Source organism: Nilaparvata lugens, chromosome X, assembly GCF_014356525.2.
Source record: "Nilaparvata lugens isolate BPH chromosome X, ASM1435652v1, whole genome shotgun sequence".
Taxonomy (NCBI): Eukaryota; Metazoa; Arthropoda; class Insecta; order Hemiptera; family Delphacidae; genus Nilaparvata; species Nilaparvata lugens.
In genome coordinates this window covers 7,965,060-7,988,909 of record NC_052518.1, presented here as the reverse complement: position 1 = coordinate 7,988,909, position 23,850 = coordinate 7,965,060, and the positions used below count along the sequence as shown (strand labels likewise).

General features: G+C 33.7%; 1 protein-coding gene across 1 annotated transcript in view; it reads right to left on the bottom strand.

Annotated features, from left to right (window-relative positions):
* Positions 1 to 23,850, bottom strand: part of LOC111044367 (calcyphosin-like protein) — a 44,368-nt gene that overhangs the window by 9,388 nt on the left and 11,130 nt on the right. Inside the window, exon 3 of the mRNA XM_022329495.2 lies at positions 22,726 to 22,903. Coding sequence (XP_022185187.1) covers positions 22,726 to 22,903 — 178 coding nt within the window. The remainder of the gene's footprint in view (positions 1 to 22,725; positions 22,904 to 23,850) is intronic.

Sequence of the window (23,850 nt, the reverse complement as noted above, 5' to 3'; positions counted from 1 at the left end):
TTACAATATATACTGGCTTATACACTTATATACAATAGCTTACAATACAGCAAAATTATAGATGAATTTACATAATATAGACTAGGAAAATAATTACTGAACTGCATATGATATGAAAAGTAATTTGTAATATAATAGCTATAGATAATTATATTGTTATGCATTTACATAAATTGGCGGAGCTTTGGACATATCAATGTCCATTCTTCGGAAAGAATATTAAAAATATCCTCCCCACTAACTCTCTACCAATATGAGAGACTACCAGAGTCAAACAGCTTCACGGGGAAGAATTACATGAACTATCGGTTTGAGATAACAGTAAAAGTTGCGACATAAACGCCCTATACCATGGGATATCTACTTATGCTATTGTTTCTCTATGCTTGTACTCAAGCAATTTGTTTAGACAGTAACATGTACAGGATTTTTATTTAAAATTGGTTTTGATATTGTTTCAAAGATGATAAAATGCTGAACATATTGATGTCACCCACTTATGTGTAGTGTTGATGGTTAATTTGCTATGAGGGCTCAAAGTAGGGCATTTTTACGTTTGAATGCATGTTAAGCCGGGCCGAGAGGTCAGAGAATGACGTCACACCATATCTGCGTTCTCCACGCGTCTTATGCGATCAAGGCAACCTTCTATGTACTATTATTGAGATTGTTTTGATAATTTTAGAATTAAATATATGATACTGTATCCACTGCCACTGGACTTTCTGAAAGCGACAGGAACTTGACGAACTGAAAACTGGACGTACTAAATGAAGATGGTTACTGATCAACCTAGCCCATCGTTGATTTCCTAGCCGCTGATTATTGATCAACTGAATAAATAAAAATAAATAAAAATAAATTGATCAACTGATTTTTCGATGAAGTAGATGTCACACGTTACTGGATTCTTTTCTCTGTTATTACAAATATGTACTGTGTATACTCACACGCAAACCACATACTGTACTCCAATTTTTTTTAAAGGTTCACTGAATATTCACGTTATCCCAAAACCCTCTTCGCAATTTTACTTTATGTTATTCATTTTTCTATTTATTCAAAATGCAAATGACACTAATGTAATAACATTGAGAGATAAAATAATAAGTTAGTCCTTGTGCTATTTTTTTTCCAAATTTATAGGTGACAAAGTCCAAGATAATAAGGTTAGAATTCCACGCGCGTGTACAATTTTTATTGAAAATATTGAGTACAAAATAACATGAAAACTATAAATTATGAATTTAGATGGCTTGAATTGATAAATTGATTGGAAATATTCCACTCAATTACCACTTGTAACGAATAATATTGAGTTATTTAAGAAAATTTGGAACCATTGAAGAAACACAAACTTGTAAACACTAAATCTCAACTGAGCTTAATTATTTCTATAATTAATTTCTATAATAAGCTCCCTTGTCTTCCTCCCGCCAACCTTCTTCACAAGAGTTAATCTATGAAACAAAATTCTCTCATTAGCAAGAGACTTGGATTACATATGGTAAGGGGGGGGGCGAGGATGCAAATTGCGTCCTCGAAATTCTTCGGAGTGCCGGGGGGGGGGGTTCATAAACAATTTTAAGGGTATTCATGGGACAGATAGTATTAAATTCAGGTTATTTAGGAGGGTGTCATCCTTGGCCTTTTAGGGGGTGGGGGTGAGGTTTTTACCCCTGCATATGATTATTCAAAGATTATTCCGTAAAGGAATTTGCACCAACAAAAACACATACACGAATTTAATTTCAAATCCCAGCCCAGACAAGATTATACCCGTAAAGGAATTTGCACCAACAAAAAGACATACACGAATTTAATTTCAAATCCCAACCCGGACAAGATATATATCTCGGACCACTCCTGTGTTTCGGATGGACACGTTAAGTCGTCGGTCCTGGCTGCCTAAAAAGCAGTCGTTAGGTCATGTCAGAGGCCCTGAAATTGATCAGTTGTGACCTGAAAACTCTGACACAAGAGCTGAGCCAGGTCTCTCGATATTATTATTAATCAATTATTATTCAAAGATTATTCCCGTAAAGGAATTTAAATATAAAACCGCTGTATTGATAAAAAATATGTAAATGCGATTCATTTCAGGAAGAAACTAGCTTTACATCAATATGTCATTTGAAAACATTAATTTATTTTGAAAAGTATTTAAGTAAAAGTATAAAGTATAAGACCCCTGAAGACCAGTTTATTTATAACGAACTGTTTTTCTCGTTGACAATGAGATCATGACTTATTTTGAAAAGCATACTCCTGTTATATCGGGGGACGAAGGACTAGCTCAAAAAATGAGATGTTGTTCACTACCTTTCCATACTACCGATGTTGTACTACCTTTTCTCCCTAGAGTCAAAACTACTCTACTCCCTAGGGACCAAAGGTCACCCCATCTAGATAATAAAGGGGAATAGACAACATCGCAATGAAATTTATAGCTACGCGTGAAAACGTCTTCTCTATCAATATTGTAACCATGATTTGCTCTTGTCAACCTCTGTCTTGTCAATGCCTTCTATAGACGGCAGCTGATACAGGTTTATTGATATAATATAAACTGTTCATTCTCGTTTGAAATAATCAATTATATTTTATCAGCTAGACATTATATTTCTCAATAATTTCATAATGAGTTTTCATAATTGAGATGAAATATTTTGTTAATTAATTTTTAATTCTACACTGTTAAAATACGATGTGGCAACAGAGCAAAGTGAGAGGGAGATAGCGCTATTCGCTTTGTTGAATGATAGACAAGGGTAGCAATACCATTGCTAATCAAACACTGCCATTATAACGTGGACCTCACTATAGACTAACTGTTAAGGTGCGTACAGACTATCGCTCTGCTCCGCAATCGAACGTCACTCGAGCAGATCGATTGATGATCGACCGGGGAGCAAGAGTGGAACGCGAGAAGAGCGTGTAACAGAGGTCGCGCTTGGCAAGCTCCTAGGTTGCGGAGCGAGTGCGGAGCGTGCGTGGAGCGATTGCGGAGCGTGCGCGGGGCGAGTGCGGAGCGATTGCGGAGCGTGCGCGGAGTGTGTTGGAGGCGCGTATATCTCTACGCACCTTTAGAGTTGACAGTGAAATTTGGAACATGAAAGCCGCATATCTTTTGATAGCCTATCTTCTTTTGCTACTTTTTTCTCTATTGTAATATCATGATGACAATTTTCGAAAAATTTGATTTTCATCTTTGATTTTTGATCAGTAGATTTTTACCGATAACTTTATTGTTTATTTAGTTTCACAACATTTATTATATTCAAACTATTAATAAAGCTGAATGGAAACGACAGTGTAGTATTTCCAAATCAAGTTTATTCCAAGGCCAAAAGGAAGAGAGAATCCATTAAATTCTCCAAGTAAAGCATGTCCTTGGTTGGTGATCACCATATTTTCTTTGTACCTAAATTTTGTAATAAATCAAGAATTCTCAGCAATGATCAAAGCACTCATTGATATTAGAATGGAGTCCAATATCATACCTAAATGCCTAGGATATTCAGTCATGAACTATCATTATACTTATATGAGGAGGCACAACAGGCTTATGCCCAAAACTGTTCCTTTTCAAATTTAACAGATTTGATATCAATCAATCAATCATTAATTTCTTTCCAAAACATACATAAAAATGTACATGAAAAAGTAAAAAACTAAAAACTAACTTGAAGCTAAAGAGAAATAGTGACTGTATAATAGTTATTTGTATATCTAGAGTGAAAAGTACGACTTTTACTCCCTGTGGGAAAAAGTTTGAAGCCTGAGGCGAAGCCGAGGGCAACAATTTTCCTGAGGGAGAAAAAGTATTTTTCGCTCGTGATGTACACAACATTTTTCCTCCATCTACATTTTTTTATAGAAACGGCAAATTAAATCATTCTAATAACTTACGTATTGGTGACAATGTTTCCTAACAACATAACCTAAAATCTAAAACCTAAAAACCGGTCGTCCGATAGGCACTGCCGATTGCGCTATCTATCGGCCAAAGTTGTAACAATTATATCAGCTGGGCAGGCTACCAAAAATGGCTGACTCCAGATCACGCGGTTCAGATTTGAATTGCAGGATACAGATCAAAAATATTTGTTGGCTGGTATTTTGAATAGAATAAAATATTTTAAAAATTGTATAAATTTCTATCGTCTACTAATATTAAGAATATAATATCATACAAACATATATTTCATGAGTTGATCAAATTTCTGGTTGTGGTATTGAATTCAGTTGACTCAATGACATACACCTCTTTTACGCTTTCTCATCTGAGCTTAGACCTTCTAACCTATTACCATGTAAGTTTTTAAAATAGAGATGCTTCCCATGTTATTTAAAATGGAGTCACTTTTACTCCCTAGGGAGTTTTTCTGTGTTTTACTACCGAGAGCGAAAAAGTGACACTTTAGTATTAGGTTTCAGGGAGTAAAGTAAGTACTTTAGACAGTAGGTGGAGGAAAAATTCATTTTTTTACAGTAAACTCGTTTATACTGTAGCATGCTAAATCCATCAAATATGCTCTCAGCAATCCTTGAATTTTGATCTATCAGGTTCATGTCTTATGCAACCTGGGAGACAACCCAATAAATTTTATTCCCATGTACGTTGGACTTTGTTTGTATTTTTCCTTATTGTGTTTATTGTAAAATTATTTTTATTTTTTGTGTTGTAATTATGTATATCTACTTGCCGTGGGAATCTAGATTCGTTAGTTTTTATATATAATATTGTCCTATAAATGTACAGGCTGTACACCGTCATGAACTTTAACTTACTGAAGAATGGCTCGCATGGTTGCTCTCTATAAAGATTTAGAATTATTCTTATTGCTTCTTCTTGTAATAGGAGTATTTTATTTAAGTTTGAGATGCTTGTTCCTCCATATATTTCAATTCCATATGAAATGTGGGAGTGGATCATTGCAAAATACACTGCTTTTAACGTTTCTAAGTTGGAAATTTTTGCTAGTCGTCTCAGCGCGAAAATTCCAGAGCTTAATTTTTTACATATTTTTGAATGTGAACGGACCAACTGAGTGTGTTTTCAAGATATAGACCTAGAAATTCAATTTCTTCCTTTTTATTTAAGGAATTTAAGTTGTTTTACCTCTGAATTTCTACAAGTAAAATGAAGGTGATTGAGTGGCTTTACTTACTGGAGCCTTAGTTGTTGTTGACCGACTTTCAATGATGGCCATTGTTAAAGCCAAAACTGCGAATTGCATGAGGAAGGTCCTGGTGAGTGCCATGATTGAGAGAGAGAGATGAGAGCGAACTGGTGCCCGTCAGAGGTTGGCTGAGACTGAGTTCAGATCAGCGTTAACATTTTATCCAGTGCCCTACACTGTTGCCGTAATTGGGATGGTCGTTAGTGGAGGAAGATTGCAGTTTCAAGGCCAACTAATTCGTTTTGAGCAGAGAGAGAGAGAGTGAGAGAGACTGTGTGAGTGAGAGTTAGAGTGAGAAAGAGAGAGAGAGAGATCGTGATTGAGTGAGAGTTAGAGTTAGAGTGAGAGAGAGAGAGTGTGTGTGTGTAAGAGAGAGTGAGAGTTAGAGTGAGAAAGTGTGAGAGAGAGTGTGTGTGTGAGAGCGTGATTTAGTGTGAGAGGGAGCATGATGTATTATGATTGAGTGAGGGAGAGTAGGGTATGGAGTGAGAGAGACAGAGATAGAGAGAGAGAGAGAGTGATTGAGTTTGAGAGGGAGCATGATGAATCGAGATTGAGTGAGAGAGAGGTTGGATGTGGAGTGAGAAGAGACAGAGAGAGAGATATCGTGATTGAGTGAGAGTTAGAGTTAGAGTGAGAGAGAGAGAGTGTGTGTGTGAGTGAGAGTTAGAGTAGAAAGTGTGAGAGAGAGTGTGTGTGAGAGCGTGATTTAGTGTGAGAAGGAGCATGGTGTATTGAGATTGAGTGAGAGAGAGGAAGGGTGTGGAGTGAGAGAGATTGATTGATTGATTGAGTACTTTATTTATGTAGATTACAATATATACTGGCTTATACACTTATATACAATAGCTTACAATACAGCAAAATTATGGATGAATTTACAAAATATAAATTATTAAGAAAATAATTATTGAGCTGCATATAATATGAAAAAAATTGTAATAACTATAGCTAAAATAGATAATATTGTTATGCATCTACATAAATTGGCGGAGCTTTGGACATATCAATGTCCATTCTTTGGAAAGAATATTCAAAGTATTCTTCCCACCAACTCTCTGAGAGAGTGAGAGAGACAGAGTGAGAGCGTGTTTGAGTGTAAGAGGGAGCATGATGTATTATGATTGAGTGAGGGAGAGGAAGGGTGTGGAGTGAGAGAGACAGAGAGACAAGAGTGATCGAGTTTGAGAGGGAGCATGATGAATTGAGATTGAGTGAGAGAGAGGAAGGATCTGGAGTGATAGAGAGAGAGATAGAGAGAGAGTGATTGAGTGTAAGAGGGAGCATGATGAATTGAGATTGAGTGAGAGAGAGGTTTGATGTGGAGTGATAGAGACAGAGAGAGAGAGAGAGAGAGATCGTGATTGAGTGAGAGTTAGAGTTAGAGTGAGAGAGAGAGAGTGTGTGTGTGTAAGAGAGTTAGAGTTAGAGTGAGAAAGTGTGAGAGAGAGTGTGTGTGTGAGAGCGTGATTTAGTGTGAGAGGGAGCATGATGTATTATATTGAGTGAGGGAGAGTAGGGTATGGAGTGAGAGAGACAGAGATAGAGAGAGAGAGAGAGTGATTGAGTTTGAGAGGAAGCATGATGAATCGAGATTGAGTGAGAGAGAGGTTGATGTGGAGTGAGAGAGACAGAGAGAGGATATCGTGATTGAGTGAGAGTTAGAGTTAGAGTGAGAGATAGAGAGTGTGTGTGTGAGTGAGAGTTAGAGTAGAAGTGTGAGAGAGAGTGTGTGTGAGAGCGTGATTTAGTGTGAGAAGGAGCATGATGTATTGAGATTGAGTGAGAGAGAGGAAGGGTGTGGAGTGATTGATTGATTGATTGAGTACTTTATTTATGTAGATTACAATATATACTGGCTTATACACTTATATACAATAGCTTACAATACAGCAAAATTATGGATGAATTTACAAAATATAAATTATTAAGAAAATAATTATTGAGCTGCATATAATATGAAAAAAATTGTAATAACTATAGCTAAAATAGATAATATTGTTATGCATCTACATAAATTGGCGGAGCTTTGGACATATCAATGTCCTTCTTTGGAAAGAATATTCAAAGTATTCTTCCCACCAACTCTCTGAGAGAGTGAGAGAGACAGAGTGAGAGCGTGTTTGAGTGTAAGAGGGAGCATGATGTATTATGATTGAGTGAGGGAGAGGAAGGGTGTGGAGTGAGAGAGACAGAGAGACAAAGAGTGATCGAGTTTGAGAGGGAGCATGATGAATTGAGATTGAGTGAGAGAGAGGAAGGATCTGGAGTGATAGAGAGAGATAGAGAGAGAGTGATTGAGTGTAAGAGGGAGCATGATGAATTGAGATTGAGTGAGAGAGAGGTTTGATGTGGAGTGATAGAGACAGAGAGAGAGAGAGAGAGTGTGAGAGAGAGAGTGAGTGAGAGAGAGAGAGAGAGAGTGAGAGAGCGTGATTGAGTGTGAGAGGGAGCATGATTTGAGATAGAGAGAGAGAGAGTGAGAGAGAGTGTGAGAGAGAGAGAGAGAAGAGAGAGAGCGAGAGTGAGTAAGGGAGGATATCTCGTTGATGACTGGCAATATAACCGGTATTAAGCCTCTAGTCGCGGGCGTGTGGGCTTCATTTTGAATGACGATTTTTATTGTCGTATGCAGTTGGCAGATACATAGATGATAGTCTGTCTCTATTCTAACGTAGACAGTCGTATATCAGGTCCACGTTATAATGACAGTATTTGATCTACTTTGGTTTTGCTATCATTGTCTATCATTTGACAAAGACGGTGGTACTATCCCTTTCTAGGTCCAGAACGATGCCAATTATGTTTTCACAGTGTGGAAATATAATTAATTAATGCAGAGAATCGGCATCGCTATTCTTCTATCTTAATCCACTGCCATTATAACGTGGACCTCACTATAGGTGGAGGAGAAGAAGACTGAAGATAGAATGGAAGAAGTGCGGGGAAGAAGAAGAAGAAGGAGGAGAAAGAGAAGACGAGGAGAAGGAGAAGAAGGAGGAGAAGGAGGAGAAGGAAGAGGAGGGGGAGAAGGAGGAGGAACAGAAGAAGCAGAAAATGGATGAGGAGAAGAAGATGATGAAGAAGAAGAAGAAGAAGATGACGAAGAAGAAAGAAAAAAAGTAGAAGAAAAACTAGTGGAAATAAAATATGGACAAGAAAGAATATTCGAAGGACGAAAATTAGAAGATAGAAGAAAGTGAAAAAAAGAAGAGTTGGTCTATCTGGAGGATATAAAACAAAATTAGTTAAAATAGCTTTGTACTTCTCCTCTTCTAATACGTAATCCATATTTCCTCTACTCCAACTCCTCCTATAATCCTAAACCTCACTTTCTCCTACTTAACATCACATTCTCCTCCTCTTTCTTCTCCACCTCCTCCTCCTCCTCCTCCTCTCCTCCTCCTCCTCCTCCTCCTCCTCCTCCTCCTCCTCCTCCTCCTCCTACCCCTCTCCTCATCCTCATTCATCTTCCTTTTTTTCTCAACTCATTCTACTTCAACGCTTTTCTCAACTTCTTCCTCAACTTTCCTTAATTCTTGTGAACAGTTCAGTACTCATTGGTACTTCTTGGTACAGCAGTAAAAATTATGAATACACTTTCAAGAGCTGTTGAGATTCAAGAGTTCTCTACAATCTACTTACATTCGTACGACAATTTGAATGTTATTTGAGTAATTTATTTATTTACAATGCAAATGAAACTAATGTAATAACATTGAAAGATGAAATAATAAGGCAGTCCTTGTGCTATTTTTCTTCCAAATTTATAAGTGACAAAGTCCAAGTTAAGGTTAGAATTTCACGTGTACAATTTTTATAAAATTTTGGTCCAAAATAAACATTAAAACTATGAATTTAGATGGCTTAAATTGATAGATTAATTGGAAATATTCCACTCAATAACCACTTGTAACATATAATATTGATTTATTTAAAAAAAAATTGTAACTATTCAAGAAACACAAACTCGTAAACACTAAAGCTCAGCTGAAATATGAAAAATTTAATTACTTTAAATAGGAATTGGATTTCAAATATTCAAAATTATACTGGATACTTGTTATTAATTTATTATGAGAACTATATTCTTGTCAGATATCAATAATAGTAGTTGTACATGGGAGAGTGATTTTGTGACTAGTAACTTAGCCAGTTTAGTTCAGTTAACTATAAAAGATGACCTCTATACTGTTATGAAAATTATTCATTTCAATTTATAAAAGCTTAGCATCATTTCAGTTTTTGAACGGTATGGCCGTTTGTAATCTTTTTTTCTTCTTCTTCTTCTTCTTCTTCTTCTCTTCTTCTTCTCCCTTGTTCTTCTTCTTGAAGTTTCTGTTTTCTCTTCCCTTCTTTTCATCTCTTGTTTTTGTTGTTGTTGTTCTTCTACATTATCTTTACCTTTTCTTCTTTTTCTTCTTCTTCCCCTTCTTCTTCCTCTTCTTCTTCTTCTTCTTCTCCCTTGTTCTTCTTCTTGAAGTTTCTGTTTTCTCTTCCCTTCTTTTCATCTCTTGTTTTTGTTGTTGTTCTTCTTCTACATTATCTTTACCTTTTCTTCTTTTTCTTCTCCTTCTTTTCCTTCTTCTTCTTGTTCTTGTTCTTCTTCTTCACCGTCTTCTTTTTCTCCTTCTCCCTTTTTTTTCTTCTTTTCCTTCTCCTTCTTCTTGAAATCTTGAAAACGCTTTTACGCGAACAAGAAAAATTCATCGAGGTACTTTAATTGCTGTGTTAACACTATGTAATTGAAACGAAAGAGAGAAGCAAAAAGAAGTAGTTGGCAAGAGAGAAATGGAGAGAGTGCGATAAAGAGGAAGTGATGGAGTCGAGGACTTTATTATGTTGTGGGCGACAGTCGAGCACTGGTGTCACAGATGAGGTCGACGTCTGAAGGTCACCTCTGGTCATTTAACAATGGAATAATTGTCACGGATGGCAGAGGTCACAAAAGAACATCGTTTGTGTGTCCTATAGCCTAGATCAGATTTGCAAACGATTTAATTGCTATGAAAAATCTACTCGAATTTACAGCCTATACATATCATCAGGGACAAAAATATGAGAATAAACGGAGGCCTAAAAGATAAAATCATAGAATAAAAAATTTCAGGTTTTCTTCATACAATCTTGTAAAGGTTTTCTCTGCTATAGCTTAGTAGGTATAAAACACTTCACTCATATGGGCTCCTTTTGTACAAATTAAAAAAATATATATAAAATCTTGTAGTACCTTTTAATATAAAAAAATTCAAAATATTCCAACGTCTAGTTCCAACCATAAATTAGGTCATTTTAGTTTAGTAGGTCATTTTAGTAGGCATGTCTTCTTTCTGATGTCATTGTTTCTAATGGAATAAAAGAGCAGTTCCTGTATTTTTAGTACGTGCAGTATTTAGTTTAGTGCAGTAGCATATTTTCATTTTTTGTAAAGCTTCTTTGTATTTTGTTTTTGAATATTAATTCATCCAATTCAATAAAAATCTGGTGTGATACACTCACACAACATTCCTTGCTCATTGAACTTTAAGCCTCATTCTTAAACGAGATGTATTTAGGGGAATAATAATATAAGTTAGGCCTAATGACGATTGGCGGCTACATATTTAAAACTACAATCATACTATTGCATATAATAGTTCTCAGAGTACATTTTTCTTTGTGTGAATTGTGGAATTCGATAATTTTAAGTCGTCAAAACAGCTGTTCTACAGATGAAATATCTCGACTGTGTGTTCTTTTGAATAAACTGCTCTACATCATGCACGAGAAGGAGGTTTCAAAGTAAATTTCTCAGGGATGGAGTGGACCCCCTGTTAGTTTCCCAGGGAGGAGACTCATGCCAGTTGATAGAGCTGATAAATAACTATAAAGGGTATGAGTTTGAAAAAATCGGTCAAGTCATTTTTGGGAAACTCGTGATAGGAATTCAACAAAATCCATTTTTCTCAAGAATATTATGGAGCTCCTGTAATTTTCCTAGAAATGAGACTCATGTCAGTTGATAGGGCTTATAAATAGCTATCTAGGGTATGAATTTGAAGAAAAGCGTTAGAGCCGTTTTCGTGAAAAAATGGTTTTTTAGCCATTATTCGCCATTTTTCCGCCATTTTGAATTGAATTTTATTGAATTTCTTATTGTCGGATCCTCATGGTAAGGACCTTAAGTTTAAAATTTCAAGTCAATCGGTTAATTAGGAATGGAGTTATTGTGTTCACAGACACACACACACACACACACACACACACACACACACACACACACACACACACACCCAACACACACACACACACACACACACACACACACCACACACACACACCACACACACAACCACACACACACACACACACACAGACCAACAACCAAAAATCATGTTTTTGGACTCAGGGGACCTTGAAACGTATAGAAAACATGAAATTAGGGTACCTTAATTTTTTTTGAAAGCGATACTTTCCTTACCTATGGTAATAGGGCAAGGAAAGTAATGAAACGTATAGAAAACATGAAATTGGGGCACCTTAACTTTTTTTGAAAGCAATACTTTCCTTACCTATGGTAATAGGGCAAGGAAAGTAAAAATCTGACACAGTAAAATTTTTCAAAAGCTGTGTAAAGTAAGTACAAGTTGTAGAGACAAGATCCATGAACGAATTTTTATATAAAATCTCATACGAAGAACTGTTGCTAGGCTACTGTTGCTAGGCAACAGTTGCTAAGGCAACAACTACTGATGCTGATAGCCACACTACAAGCAGAAATCAGAAGTAGTATGCCAGAGTGAGCAATTATTGGAAAAAAAGAAGAGGGCTATGAATATTTATTCAATAAGCAATACAGAAAGATTGAGAGAGAGGGTAGGTTGGGAGGTAACAGCTCAGTGATCTATCCTTGGCTAAATGAAATCTATGTTTGCCATCGGATTTGCGTTTGTAGCATACTCAGTATGTTCAACAGCATATTTGACGGTAGTAGTGTTTATCTTTTTTGTTCCAATCTACTGGTTTCAAGGTCTTTCACATCGTAATTTTCCTGGTATTGACTATAGAAAATACTCATTAATTTTTTGTTCATTCTTTATACGATGTCAGAACATCCAGATGATTTTAGGATATGGGCATTCACGTACCCCCATATGTTTTGTAACATAACATAATATTATACAGATATTTCAAGATGGAAAATAACAAAATTATATTGTATGGTATGCTGTGTGATTTTAGAGAAATAACTTCAATTTTCCAATGATTTGAAAGTTTTTTGTTCCAATAACTCATCAGCAAGCAAACAAGGAATATTCGGACTCCTCCTCAGCTATTTAAATGGTAGCATTCAAAAATGCATTATGTGTAATCAGGGCCGGATGTAGGGGGGCGCAAAGGGTTCACTTGCACCGGGCGCTGGTTTTTGGGGGCACCAAATGATTTTTTATCCAGCCAAAATCCAACTATTCATCAGTTCATCTATGTAGCTTCAAACAGATTGAAAATTGAATTGCGATCTAATATAAGTTTTAATATTGACAAATTTTTCAAAAATAATAATAGGTCTAGTTTTAATGGAGCTTCAGCGATGAGGAGCAACTCTTCTTGATTTCAAAATGGTGGATCTAATTTCTAATTTAATGGCGGAAATCAACTTCACAAAATTTATCTGATTTCAATAATTTATCAGTTCAATTGATATCATGGTTAATATGGTTATAGCTCTAGATGCGTGCTATGAATATATTGAATAATCACTTAAAAAAATACAATATTGACGACTTTTGCGTTTTCCCTGATTTTTCAAGTATTGTATGCCTCATGTAAACTATTTGAAATTTGGTAAAGAATATAGGACTGACACAGACGATTGTGATGTAAGGATTCTCATCAATTAATTTCTCATCAGATTTATTTGTTTCTCAGCTTTTTCAAAAACGAATATTTCGGGAATGTTTGAACTTGGTCTAGATATGAACGCTAAAAGCTCAGAGATCGTTTATTGAGAATTTTCAAAAATTACACACAAAATTAACATTTTTCAAGAGTTGCATGTGTGCCAATAAAGTAAAAAAATCTGTTGTGAGAACTGGATTTGATTACAGAAAACTTGAAAAGGAAGAAAAATATTTTTTTAGTTATGGTACTCTGTAGGTAGCACAAAGCTTAGAAAAGGTTTAAACTTTTTCAATTCAAGTGGTCGATGACGCAGTAAATACATTTTGGAATTTACTTCCCGGAAAATGTATAGACATAGTGACTGGACTTCAAAAAAGTTGAAATCTTCCTGTGAAACTTCAGTGAAGCGTTGTTTCAGTGAGTAGAGACCGCAGACAGAATGGTTGGTATGACAAAATGCTACGCTAGCGCTATCTAGCATGTAAATTCGGAACTGAGCATCATCTTGTATAGCGCTGGCTACAATTTTATACCGCTAGATGGGGCGAAAGTATCCTTTCGCTATCTCACCTCTTCAAGGTTACTATAGTCACAATGGATTTAACATGAATTTTAAGGGAATTTTAATATTTGAAGGGAATGTCTGGAATACAATAATTGTATTCTTTACAATTTTATTCTTGATTCTGCAGCTCTATTGAGACTTATTGGGTGGTGAGCATATCTAAAGTGCCCATCTCTCTGATAAAGGTGGGGAACTGCTGAGTTGACAGTTGTTGCAAAATTGAAGATTTCACCCTTGACACTAAAGCTGCTTTAACATTAATAGTATTAATGGAGAGAATTTTATTGTTATTGTTACCTGTACACTTTTTTCCTTTCAATTCAACTTTTAAAAAAAGACCGTCCCAGGGATCAACGGTACTCACTTAGATATCCAGAAAATTGTAAGTGGGAAAAATTGAAAAAAAATCTTTATAAGAGAAGTACTCTGGACAAAGTTTTAGTATAATTTTATTGATTTTTCAAAAATTTGAAGGGTTGATCCACAAAAGGCTGATAATTAAATGTATATTAAGAAGAGTCGCTCACATACAATACTTGTGTCTACAAAACTTCAGATTTATTGAATTCAATTAATTGGAAAGGCTCCGGGAATGTATAATTCAAGAGTTTTGGGAGAAGTGTTGGGAGAGAGCAGAAATGGCTACCCACATTCTATGACATTTAAGTAAAATTGGAGCACGATTAGGAGTTGAAAGTTATGTTAATGACAACCTTAATAGAACAGAAGTAACCATAACATTCAAGTCAAGATCAAATTATGACCTCTAAATTATGGAGTGGGAAGGGAGGGTCGTCAGTTGCTATGCTCGATGTGAAACAGCAGACAAAATTAAGATATCATCTATTTCTTGGGAATGTGTTCAATTTTAGCGGAGTTGAGATTTAGAATCTGGAGAGTGCGAGAGCTTAATGAGCGATAAGCTATTGAGATATTAATTGGAGAGAGCTGGGAGAAATTGATAAGATTCTTTAGAATAGTCTGGAGGTAGCGATCTCGGCTGATTGAGGAGTTCAACACAGAGTGGATGTGTTTAGAAATTTTTGGGTTTTTTTCAAATAATATGATTCTCTTCTCAACTTTATTTCATTAATTTGTAATAGTAGTCAACTCCTGGCGGACGCCCTGAAGACCAATTGCTGTATAAATGCATCATGTAATTGTATCATGTTTACTTTCCTTGCTCTATTACCATAGGTACGGGAAGTATTGCTTTCCAAGAAAAAGGTACCCCAATTTCTAAATTTCTATACGTTTCAAGGTCCCCTGAGTCCAAAAAACTAGTTTTTGGGTATTGGTCTGTATATGTGTATGTGTGTATAAGTGTATGTATGTCTGTGTTAATCACGATATCTCATCTCTGAATTGACGGAATGACTTGAAATTCGAAACTGAAGGTCCTTACACTATAAGGATCCGACTCGATCAAAAAACAATTCAAGATGGCGGCTAAAATGGCGAGAATGATGTCAAAAGCAGGGTTTTTCACGATTTTCTCAAAAACGGCTACAACGATTTTGATAAAATTTATACCTAAAATATTCATTGATGAGCTCTATCAACTGCCACAAGTCCCATATCAGTAAAAATTACAGGAGCTCCGCCAAATCTATGCAAAGTTTGATTTTAGATTTCCAATTATCAGACTTCAGATACAATTTAAACGGAAAAATGTTTAATGGAAAAGATTAAGCATGAAAATCTCTGCAGTTAATGTCCAGTAACATTTTCATCTAAAATTGAAAATAAGTTCAAAATTCGAGAAAATGTGATTTTTCAATTTAAAACTCTTGGCAACTGTTGATTCTATTTAATCATTCACTATGAAGAGATAGCAGACCTCGTGTGTTTCCAGCGTTATTGTCCTGTCACCTGCTGGCTCAGATCTTTGAAATTTGAATAGTAGTAGACTTGAGATGCCCCTGAACACTAGCGTCAGGTGATTAATTTTCATAACGGCAAGGAAAGTTGTGTGAGTGCGCCACACCAGATTTTTAAATTATATTTTCGAAAACTCGCCTCTTATGCCGGAGACACACGAGGCGGTTTTGCCGAAATTTTCATAACGGCAAGTTGTGTGAGTGCGCCACACCAGATTTTTGTTGTTGATTTCAATAAAGATTTTTTAATTTATTATCAAGAACTTCTAGTCCTGATTAGTATGATTTTGAACTTATGCTACTGAAGTGAAAATACTATTATTCTGAAATATAACAATTTGCTCCGATTAGCGGTGGCGTGATAGAACTACCGTCGACCAGATCAATGGCTGACAAATAATGCCAATTCTCTTTCTATTCCTCTACTATTACGACTGTCTATTAAGTTTTACGATGATCGATACTAGTACAATGGAGTACCTATTCTTCTAGTGAGGGGCTTCAGTTCCAGTTTGATACGTTTGTCTTTCTGTTGTTCCGTTGCTCAGTTCAATTATCAGGTCATCACTGAATAATTTAGTTACGAATTAGAGGAGCTTTCGCTTCTTACCTACTGTATATAGCATTGCGATAGGTTCAACGTTTTCCAATCAATCGCTTTCATTAAATAGTGGACTGAATAAGAATGGGATTTGCACAACAATATTAGCCTTGAACAAAGTGGATTTAATATACTGTAGTTTATCTACTGTGTAAGTTTTGAAAAATAATGATTTTTTACAGAAAAATAAATTAATTTTTTTGAATATTTTTTTCTGATATCATCGTAGGATCATGATTTAGTTGAAGAAGTATAAACAGAGACAAATAAAACAGAAAGCATTAAAACAAATTGAAAATGTAGGATAATTATTAAAATAGGTTTCGCGTCTTACCTACTGTATATAGCATTGCGATAGGTTCAACGTTTTCCAAACAATTGCTTTAAATAAATAGTCGACTGAATAAGAATAGGATGTGCACAAAAATATTAGCCTTGAACAAAGTGGATATAATATAGTTTATCTACTGTGTAAGTTTTGAAAAAAATGATTTTTAACAGAAAAATAAATTAATTTTGTTGAATATTTTTTCTGATATCATCGTAGAATCATGATTAACTCCGCCTAATAAAGAATTTTTTCATTTCATTTCATTTTCATTTAGTTGAAGAAATATAAACAGAGACAAATGAAACAGGAAGCATACAAAAAATTAAAATGTAGGCTAACTATTAAAATTAAATATGTAAGCAGAGAAAAATAAAACAGGAAGCATAAAATATAAATAAGACAAAAAAATTAAACAGTATTTTCACTCTATGGTATAAGTAGTTCAATATCAAACATTTTTGTCATTGAATTTTTCAATTTCATGTCTTATGAATATCTCTTAAATTGTACCAAATAATTTCGATTCGATAAATGGATGAAGCAATATGAAAAATACGCTCTTCCACCCACACCTCTCTTTCACTCTTTCTCCCTCTCTTACTCTCTATTATATCTCTCTCTTTCTCATTGTTCTTCTTGCTGCTCCTGTTTACTCTCAGAAAAAGGAACGGAAGTAGAGATAGTCCAATGTATGTTAAATGACTCGGAATAAGAAGTCAGTATCGCCCCGCCCATGAATTAGTACATTGTTTTTCCTTTTCGTGACTGGATTTGAACTAGTCGATTATCAGCGGATATCAGCTTGTAAAGTGACGTGAAGTAATAAAAAAAACTAATTGAATGCTTAGAACAGTAGAATAATATGGATACTTCGAATCATTAAGGGTTAATAGTACATCGGATTACATGAAAAACAATAATAAACACTATATTTCCATTAGAATAATTACAGTATAAAGCTGGGATTTTTTATTTTAAGGTTGATTACTTCTGGATGTATATCAGCAACATAAAATATTTTCAACTACTTAATTATTACATAATTCCACTTACCTGACTGCATGCTTATTATTATCTCTACCACTACCAACACACTATCATAAAAAAATTATATAAATACAATGAATAAATATAAAATATACAATGATCTATGATCATCTAATGATCAACACCTTTTGACTTGGATTTCAAAATCAGTAAAAAGAGCGTCAATATGAGTGGATTGAGAGGGAATATTTCTTTACCTTAAATATAGCAATTTAATTTAGATTATTTTATTTTCATTTTATAGCCTTTTCTCTGCACAATATTTGTTGATTTTTATGATTCTGCTGTTATAAAATTTGTAATTATTAGTTAAATTTAACTTCAACTTTCTGCATTATTTCGAAATATTATGTTTTTCTTTTACTGTTGCGCAACTCTAACCATCGGGCAAAGATTTTCTTTTTGCTGGTGATGCCTAGATTTTATATTTAATTTAATTTTATTCAAGTATATGTATGAGTAATTATGCTTATTTATTTATATTTTTAATGATATGTCATATTATAAAGATTTTGTAATATGTTTCGAATATTCTAATTGGCAATAAATTAAATTGAATTGAATAAATAAATGAAATTGAAAAATATCGGCTCACTCGGTTTCGCTGATTAACTCAGCTCAATCGATCAATTGGAGACTCGAATTTCTGGGGCTCGAATGAGACAGACTGTAATGCTAATTTTTCAATGTAAAACCGCATGCATTAAACAGGAATAAATATAAGAAATACAAATATTTTCTATATCGGCTCACTCGGTTTTGCCGATTGAATCAGCAATCGATCGATCATTTGGAGACTCGAATTTCTGGGGCTCGAAATAGACAGACTGTAATGCTATTTTTTCAATGTAAAACCGTATGCATTAATGAGGAATAAATATAAAAAAATACAATTTTTTCCATATCGGCTTACTCGGTTTTGCCGATTAAATCAGCAATCGATCGATTGGAGACTCGAATTTCTGGGGCCCGAATTAGACTGACTGTAATGCTATTTTTTCAATGTAAAACCGTATGCATTAAACACGAATAAATATAAAAAAAACAAATATTTTCTAGATCGGCTCACTCGGTTTTGCCGATTAAATCAACAATCGATCGATCAATTGGAGACTCGAATTTCTGGGGCTTGAATTAGACAGACTGTAATGCTATTTCAATGTAAAACCGTATTATGCATTAAACATCACAACACGGCGTTACACCAACCATTCAAAATTAAAATAAAAAAGTTAACCATTTTCTTCTTGAGTTAGTTTGAACTCATAATACAGTAGTATGGTCTATATATTCTCAAGTGGAATCATTTAACCTTCCAGCAGTCGCGATGTTGTAAAAAGTACAACAGTGTCAGTTTTTTTGCTGCACAAAACTATTGGTGTCAGTGAATGAGTCACCTATATGCATTCCAAAACTTTCCCTCCATCACTCCACTGAGTTGCAGTATTAATCGAGCAATGGTTCAGTCTTTAGGTACCATTAAGTCGCGACAATGCATAAGTAGTACTGTGCATAAGATAGGAAAAGACTTTATAGGGGCACTGTAAACGAACCATTGGGCTATAATAGTAATCATCCAAATGTTCATAGGTGTAAAATAATCCAAGAAGTAATTATACAGTTAATTAATATGTTTTGACAGTAAACAGAGTACATAACACTTGGAAAATTGGATATTGTACAAAATACAACACGCGACTGCTCGTGTGATCGAGTAGGGCGCGACTACCGGAAGGTTGAGATTTAGCTGAGATTTCCACACACACATTGCCGTTTTTTTCAGCCTTCACCTTTATCCCTTACCACACATATAACCTTCACATCAGAGTAAGTTTCTACAGTCTGTGGGTCTTCACACCAGGTCCAAACGATGGTCACTACCAATAGTATAAGTGCATTTTCAATTCATAAGTGTTTTCAAATTCAAGTTTTATTCCATTAGTGAATAAGTAGCATGAATATACAACAGAGTAATAATAGGCATACTAGGAAAATTCACCAAGTCCATAAAAGTAAATTTTTCTTGAAACCAATTTCTAATTTCTAACATCAATCATAATTTCCTTGTAGTGATTTTTCACAAAATAATTTCATACTACAAAAATTAAATATTCACTAAAAAAGTTTAGTGTCACTAAAAAAATTTTTTTTGAAATTCGACAATATCGTTGTTTTCTTATTATGGAGAGATTTCACAACATCACCATCACTTCTACTAGTTTTATTAAATATTCTTTATTTGTTTGATAATTAATTATTCAACATTAATAGTTATAGAATAAATTGAAAACTAATAAAAAATCAAAGTTTGGAAAAATTGGTGTTGGTGTATTTCCCTTGTACGCCCACGATTTATATTCTCGATATAAATTGATTTATATTCTGCAAAAAATTAAATATTCTTCATTTGTTTGATAATTAATTATCGAACATTAAAAGTTTATAAGATAAATTGAAAACTAATAAAAAATCAAAGTTTGGAAAAATTGGTGTTGGTGTATTTTCCTTGTACGCCCACGATTTATATTCTCGCATGAGTAAAACATTGAAGTTGATTAATCAATTCGAAAACTCTAAAAATTGACAATCAATATGTGACTTCGATGAAAAAGAATGAATTTACACATCTTCAAGTACGGTAACTATAAACCTTCAACGGCTGGGAAAGATTTTCTTTACATTCATGAAAATCAACAATCAATATTGTTTGTTAAAAAATAAAAACAATAATGGTGAATGTGATATTTTCGAGCTCAAAATTTAAGTGTTTTTATTCTTTATTTTGTGAATTTATAGTTTGTTTCATGTTTTTAAGAAACTTTCATTATTAATCCATCCAAATTTAAAATTGTTTGTTTTATTCTAATTTATATTTTAGATTGTGATTTGGTGTAGAAATTTGAATGGACATAACCTATAATATTTGGACAATTTAAAACTAAATTAGGAAATTGAAGAAGTTTTAGGCAATAGCCTGTTTTTTCTTTTCCGATTCTTGTATTTTTTGCTAACCTTATAAATAAATAAATATTTGACTCCGATGAAAAAAAATGAATTTACATAATATCTTCAAGTAACCATATACCTAGAACGGCTGGGAAAGATTTTCTTTACATTCATAAGTAAAACATTGAAGTTAATTAATCAATGCGAAAACTCTGAAAATTAACAATCAATATTTGTCTTCGATGAAAGAAGATGAATTTACATATCTTCAAGTAACCATAAACCTTGAACGGCTGGAAAAGATTTTCTTCGCAGATGTTGATGAGCATCTTCAGATGACGCGAAATCTGTTGTTTTTCACCTTCATTGACTGGATTTTACCATGTATTCACAAGATGATGTTTAGTAACGGTAACTTACAAACAAGTAGGTCAAGTGGAAATGCCATTCGTCTGCCTGAACGGGCGTAGCGTGATTAGAAAAGCTTTAACTCTGCTCCGCCCTGTCTGAATAATGGATCAACGAGTTACTATTATCTTAGTTTTTGTCAATAGACGTTTCCTTCAGTCATTCCCAGACTGATTCTCCAGCTTTAAAGCCGACTCTTTCGAAGCTCCAAATCACAGTATTTTCTTAAAATATATTGATGAGTCGATGTCGATGGGTCCTCGATACACTTCAATGACATTGAAAATGGTTTGCAGTTCTTAATCATAATATGATTAGTCATTTGACACAAGCACTCAAGTCCACTTTTCAGAGAAATGAGATAATTTCACATCCGGATGTAGAATTTCGAGATCTACACTTTGGTAAAACCACTTTAATCCTGCTTCTATTATCAAGACCATTATAACATCTTAAGTCAGGTATTGCAGATGAATTTTGGGAATCTATGCTTGGGTATAGACACTTTACTGTAATTAGTTTGACAATGGGAATGATGCTTGCTTTTTGGATGGTGTAAAGTATCATTGGTAAAATGACTTGAGTCCACTTATGTCATATTTTTTCATGGGTCAAACAACTCAAGTTATTATTAAATCAGTAGTTTTTTTATTCTTTATTAATTTGGAATGATAGAATCATAATTTCTATTATTCAAATAGAATAATAAGTGACATAAGTAAATAATAAGTGGCATAAGTGTATTTTGAACCTACTTTGTAAGTTTCATTGATAGGAGCAAAAATATAGAGCATACAATGACTGAAAAATAGAACAATACAAGAAAATAGAGCAAAAATATGCTCTAAAATAGAGCATACAAGAAAACTTTGAACTCCATTTTCTCAAAATTGCAGTTTTGGACTTGAGTGCTTATGACATATGACCAAGGCATTGTTAATGGGAATACTGGTGACACTAGATAGTAAATATAAATTCGATTTTATCACTGCATCATTGAATTATTCTCCACATACTGATTCTATATTAGATTTTTATTATAATCGAATCGATCCAAGTCAAATAATGATTGAGCATTTATCCAAGTGAATCACTCTCTAATTGAAGTTTTAATGTCAACTATTTCAATAAGGCCGCCATTGAAATTAAAGGCCACCCACTCTAAATTCAATGTATTACTACTACACCTGCTCTAGTACATGGGTTTCTCATAGTTGAGTAGGTTAATTTACGAAAAAATGCAATTTATTTATATTTGTAGTAAATTTTTAAATTGAACAAAAATTAATTTGTTCATAAATACTTTTTAAACTTCGTTGCTTTCATTTGTTATAGTAGCATTCAAGCTAGACATTGAAATGTTTAATTCACGTTTAGTTGGAAAATAATTTTTTAAATGTATTTGAAATAATTCACTCTGTGTAACTTGGTCCTTCTCCCTATACAAAGGCGGGAATATATAGAACAAACAGTAAGTGCTCTGTTGTTTGAAGCAATTAATTAACTTCCCCACAGAGAAGAAAGGATTATGATGAAGATTAATAAAATATTATTATTGTTGAATATCATATTATTGGGTAAATAAATGTAAGAAAAAGATAAACGACGAAGAAAGGTGGATTCTTTATTCCCTGTGCCTTTTAACAGATGAACAGATATTGTATATTGTTTGTAATTCCTGAGGTGAAGAATAGAGGTAATTTCAATTTCAATTCCAATTGGTAGACAAGGAAAGAAACACACATACTGCCAATATAACGTGGTGCATACTTTGGAATCGGTTCAACAAAAACAACAGGTAGAATATTGAAGATTGAAGTCATAAGAATAGAAATTTTGCATTCCAAATATTGAAATCAAATGAAATAAATGCTACTCACCCGTATGGCGAGTAGAAACTCATCCATATTGATTTGGCCACTCTGATCAGCGTCAAATCTGCTGAAGAGGGCCAAAAGCTGCTGTTCGCTCAGAGGTAAGCCAGTTTCACTCATTCCTTCACGGAACTCCTCCATATCGATCGTATGATCGAGATTGTGATCCATTCTTCGGAAAATTCTAGATTGAGATAGAAAGAGTCAGGTTTGAAAATTATTGAGAGATTTTCAGAATCATGCAATGATTGAAAAGAAGAGGAAGGAGAAGAAGAAGAAGAGGAAGAAGAAGAAGAAGAAGAAAAGAAGAAGAAGAAGAAGAAGAAGAAGAAGAGAAAGATTACAAACGGCCTGACCATTCAAAAACTGAAATGATGCTAAGCTATTATAAATTGAAATTAATAATTTTCATAACAGTATAGAGGTCATCTTTTATAGTTAACTGAACAAACTGGCTAGGTTACTAGTCACGAAATCACTCTCCCATGTACAACTATTATTGATTTCTGACAAGAATATTGTTCTCATAATAAATTAATAAGTATCCAGTATAATTGTGAATATTTGAAATCCAATTCCTATTAATTTAAAGTAATTACTAGAATAACATTCAAATTGTCGTACAAATTTAGGAAGAAGAAGAAGGGTCTTTCTTTTTAGAAATATTTTTCAATTTTTCTTTCTTTATTTTTCAATTTTTTGAGAAAAAAAATCGATTTCAATTTTTAATTTTTTTTTCAAAATTATTCAATCTTTAGAAATATATTTCAATTTTTAGATTTTTTAATCTTCTAATGGAGAAGTTGAGAATTTTTTTCAATTTTTAAAAAGATTTTTTTTTATTTTCAATAAAAAAAAATATTTCAAAGATTTAAATTTTTTAAAACATTTTAATTCAGTTTTTATGTTTCTTCAAAGAATTTCATTTCTCTTTCTCTTTAGAAATATTCTTGAATTTATTTCTTCATTTTTCAATTTTTTGAAAAAAAGGATTTTAATTTTTTTTCAAAATTTCCAATTTTTAGAAACTTTTTTAATATATTTCAATTTTTAGATTTTTTAATTTTCTAATAAAAAAGGAAAGATTTTTTTTCAATTTTTGGAAAGATTTTTCAATTAAAAAAATATTTC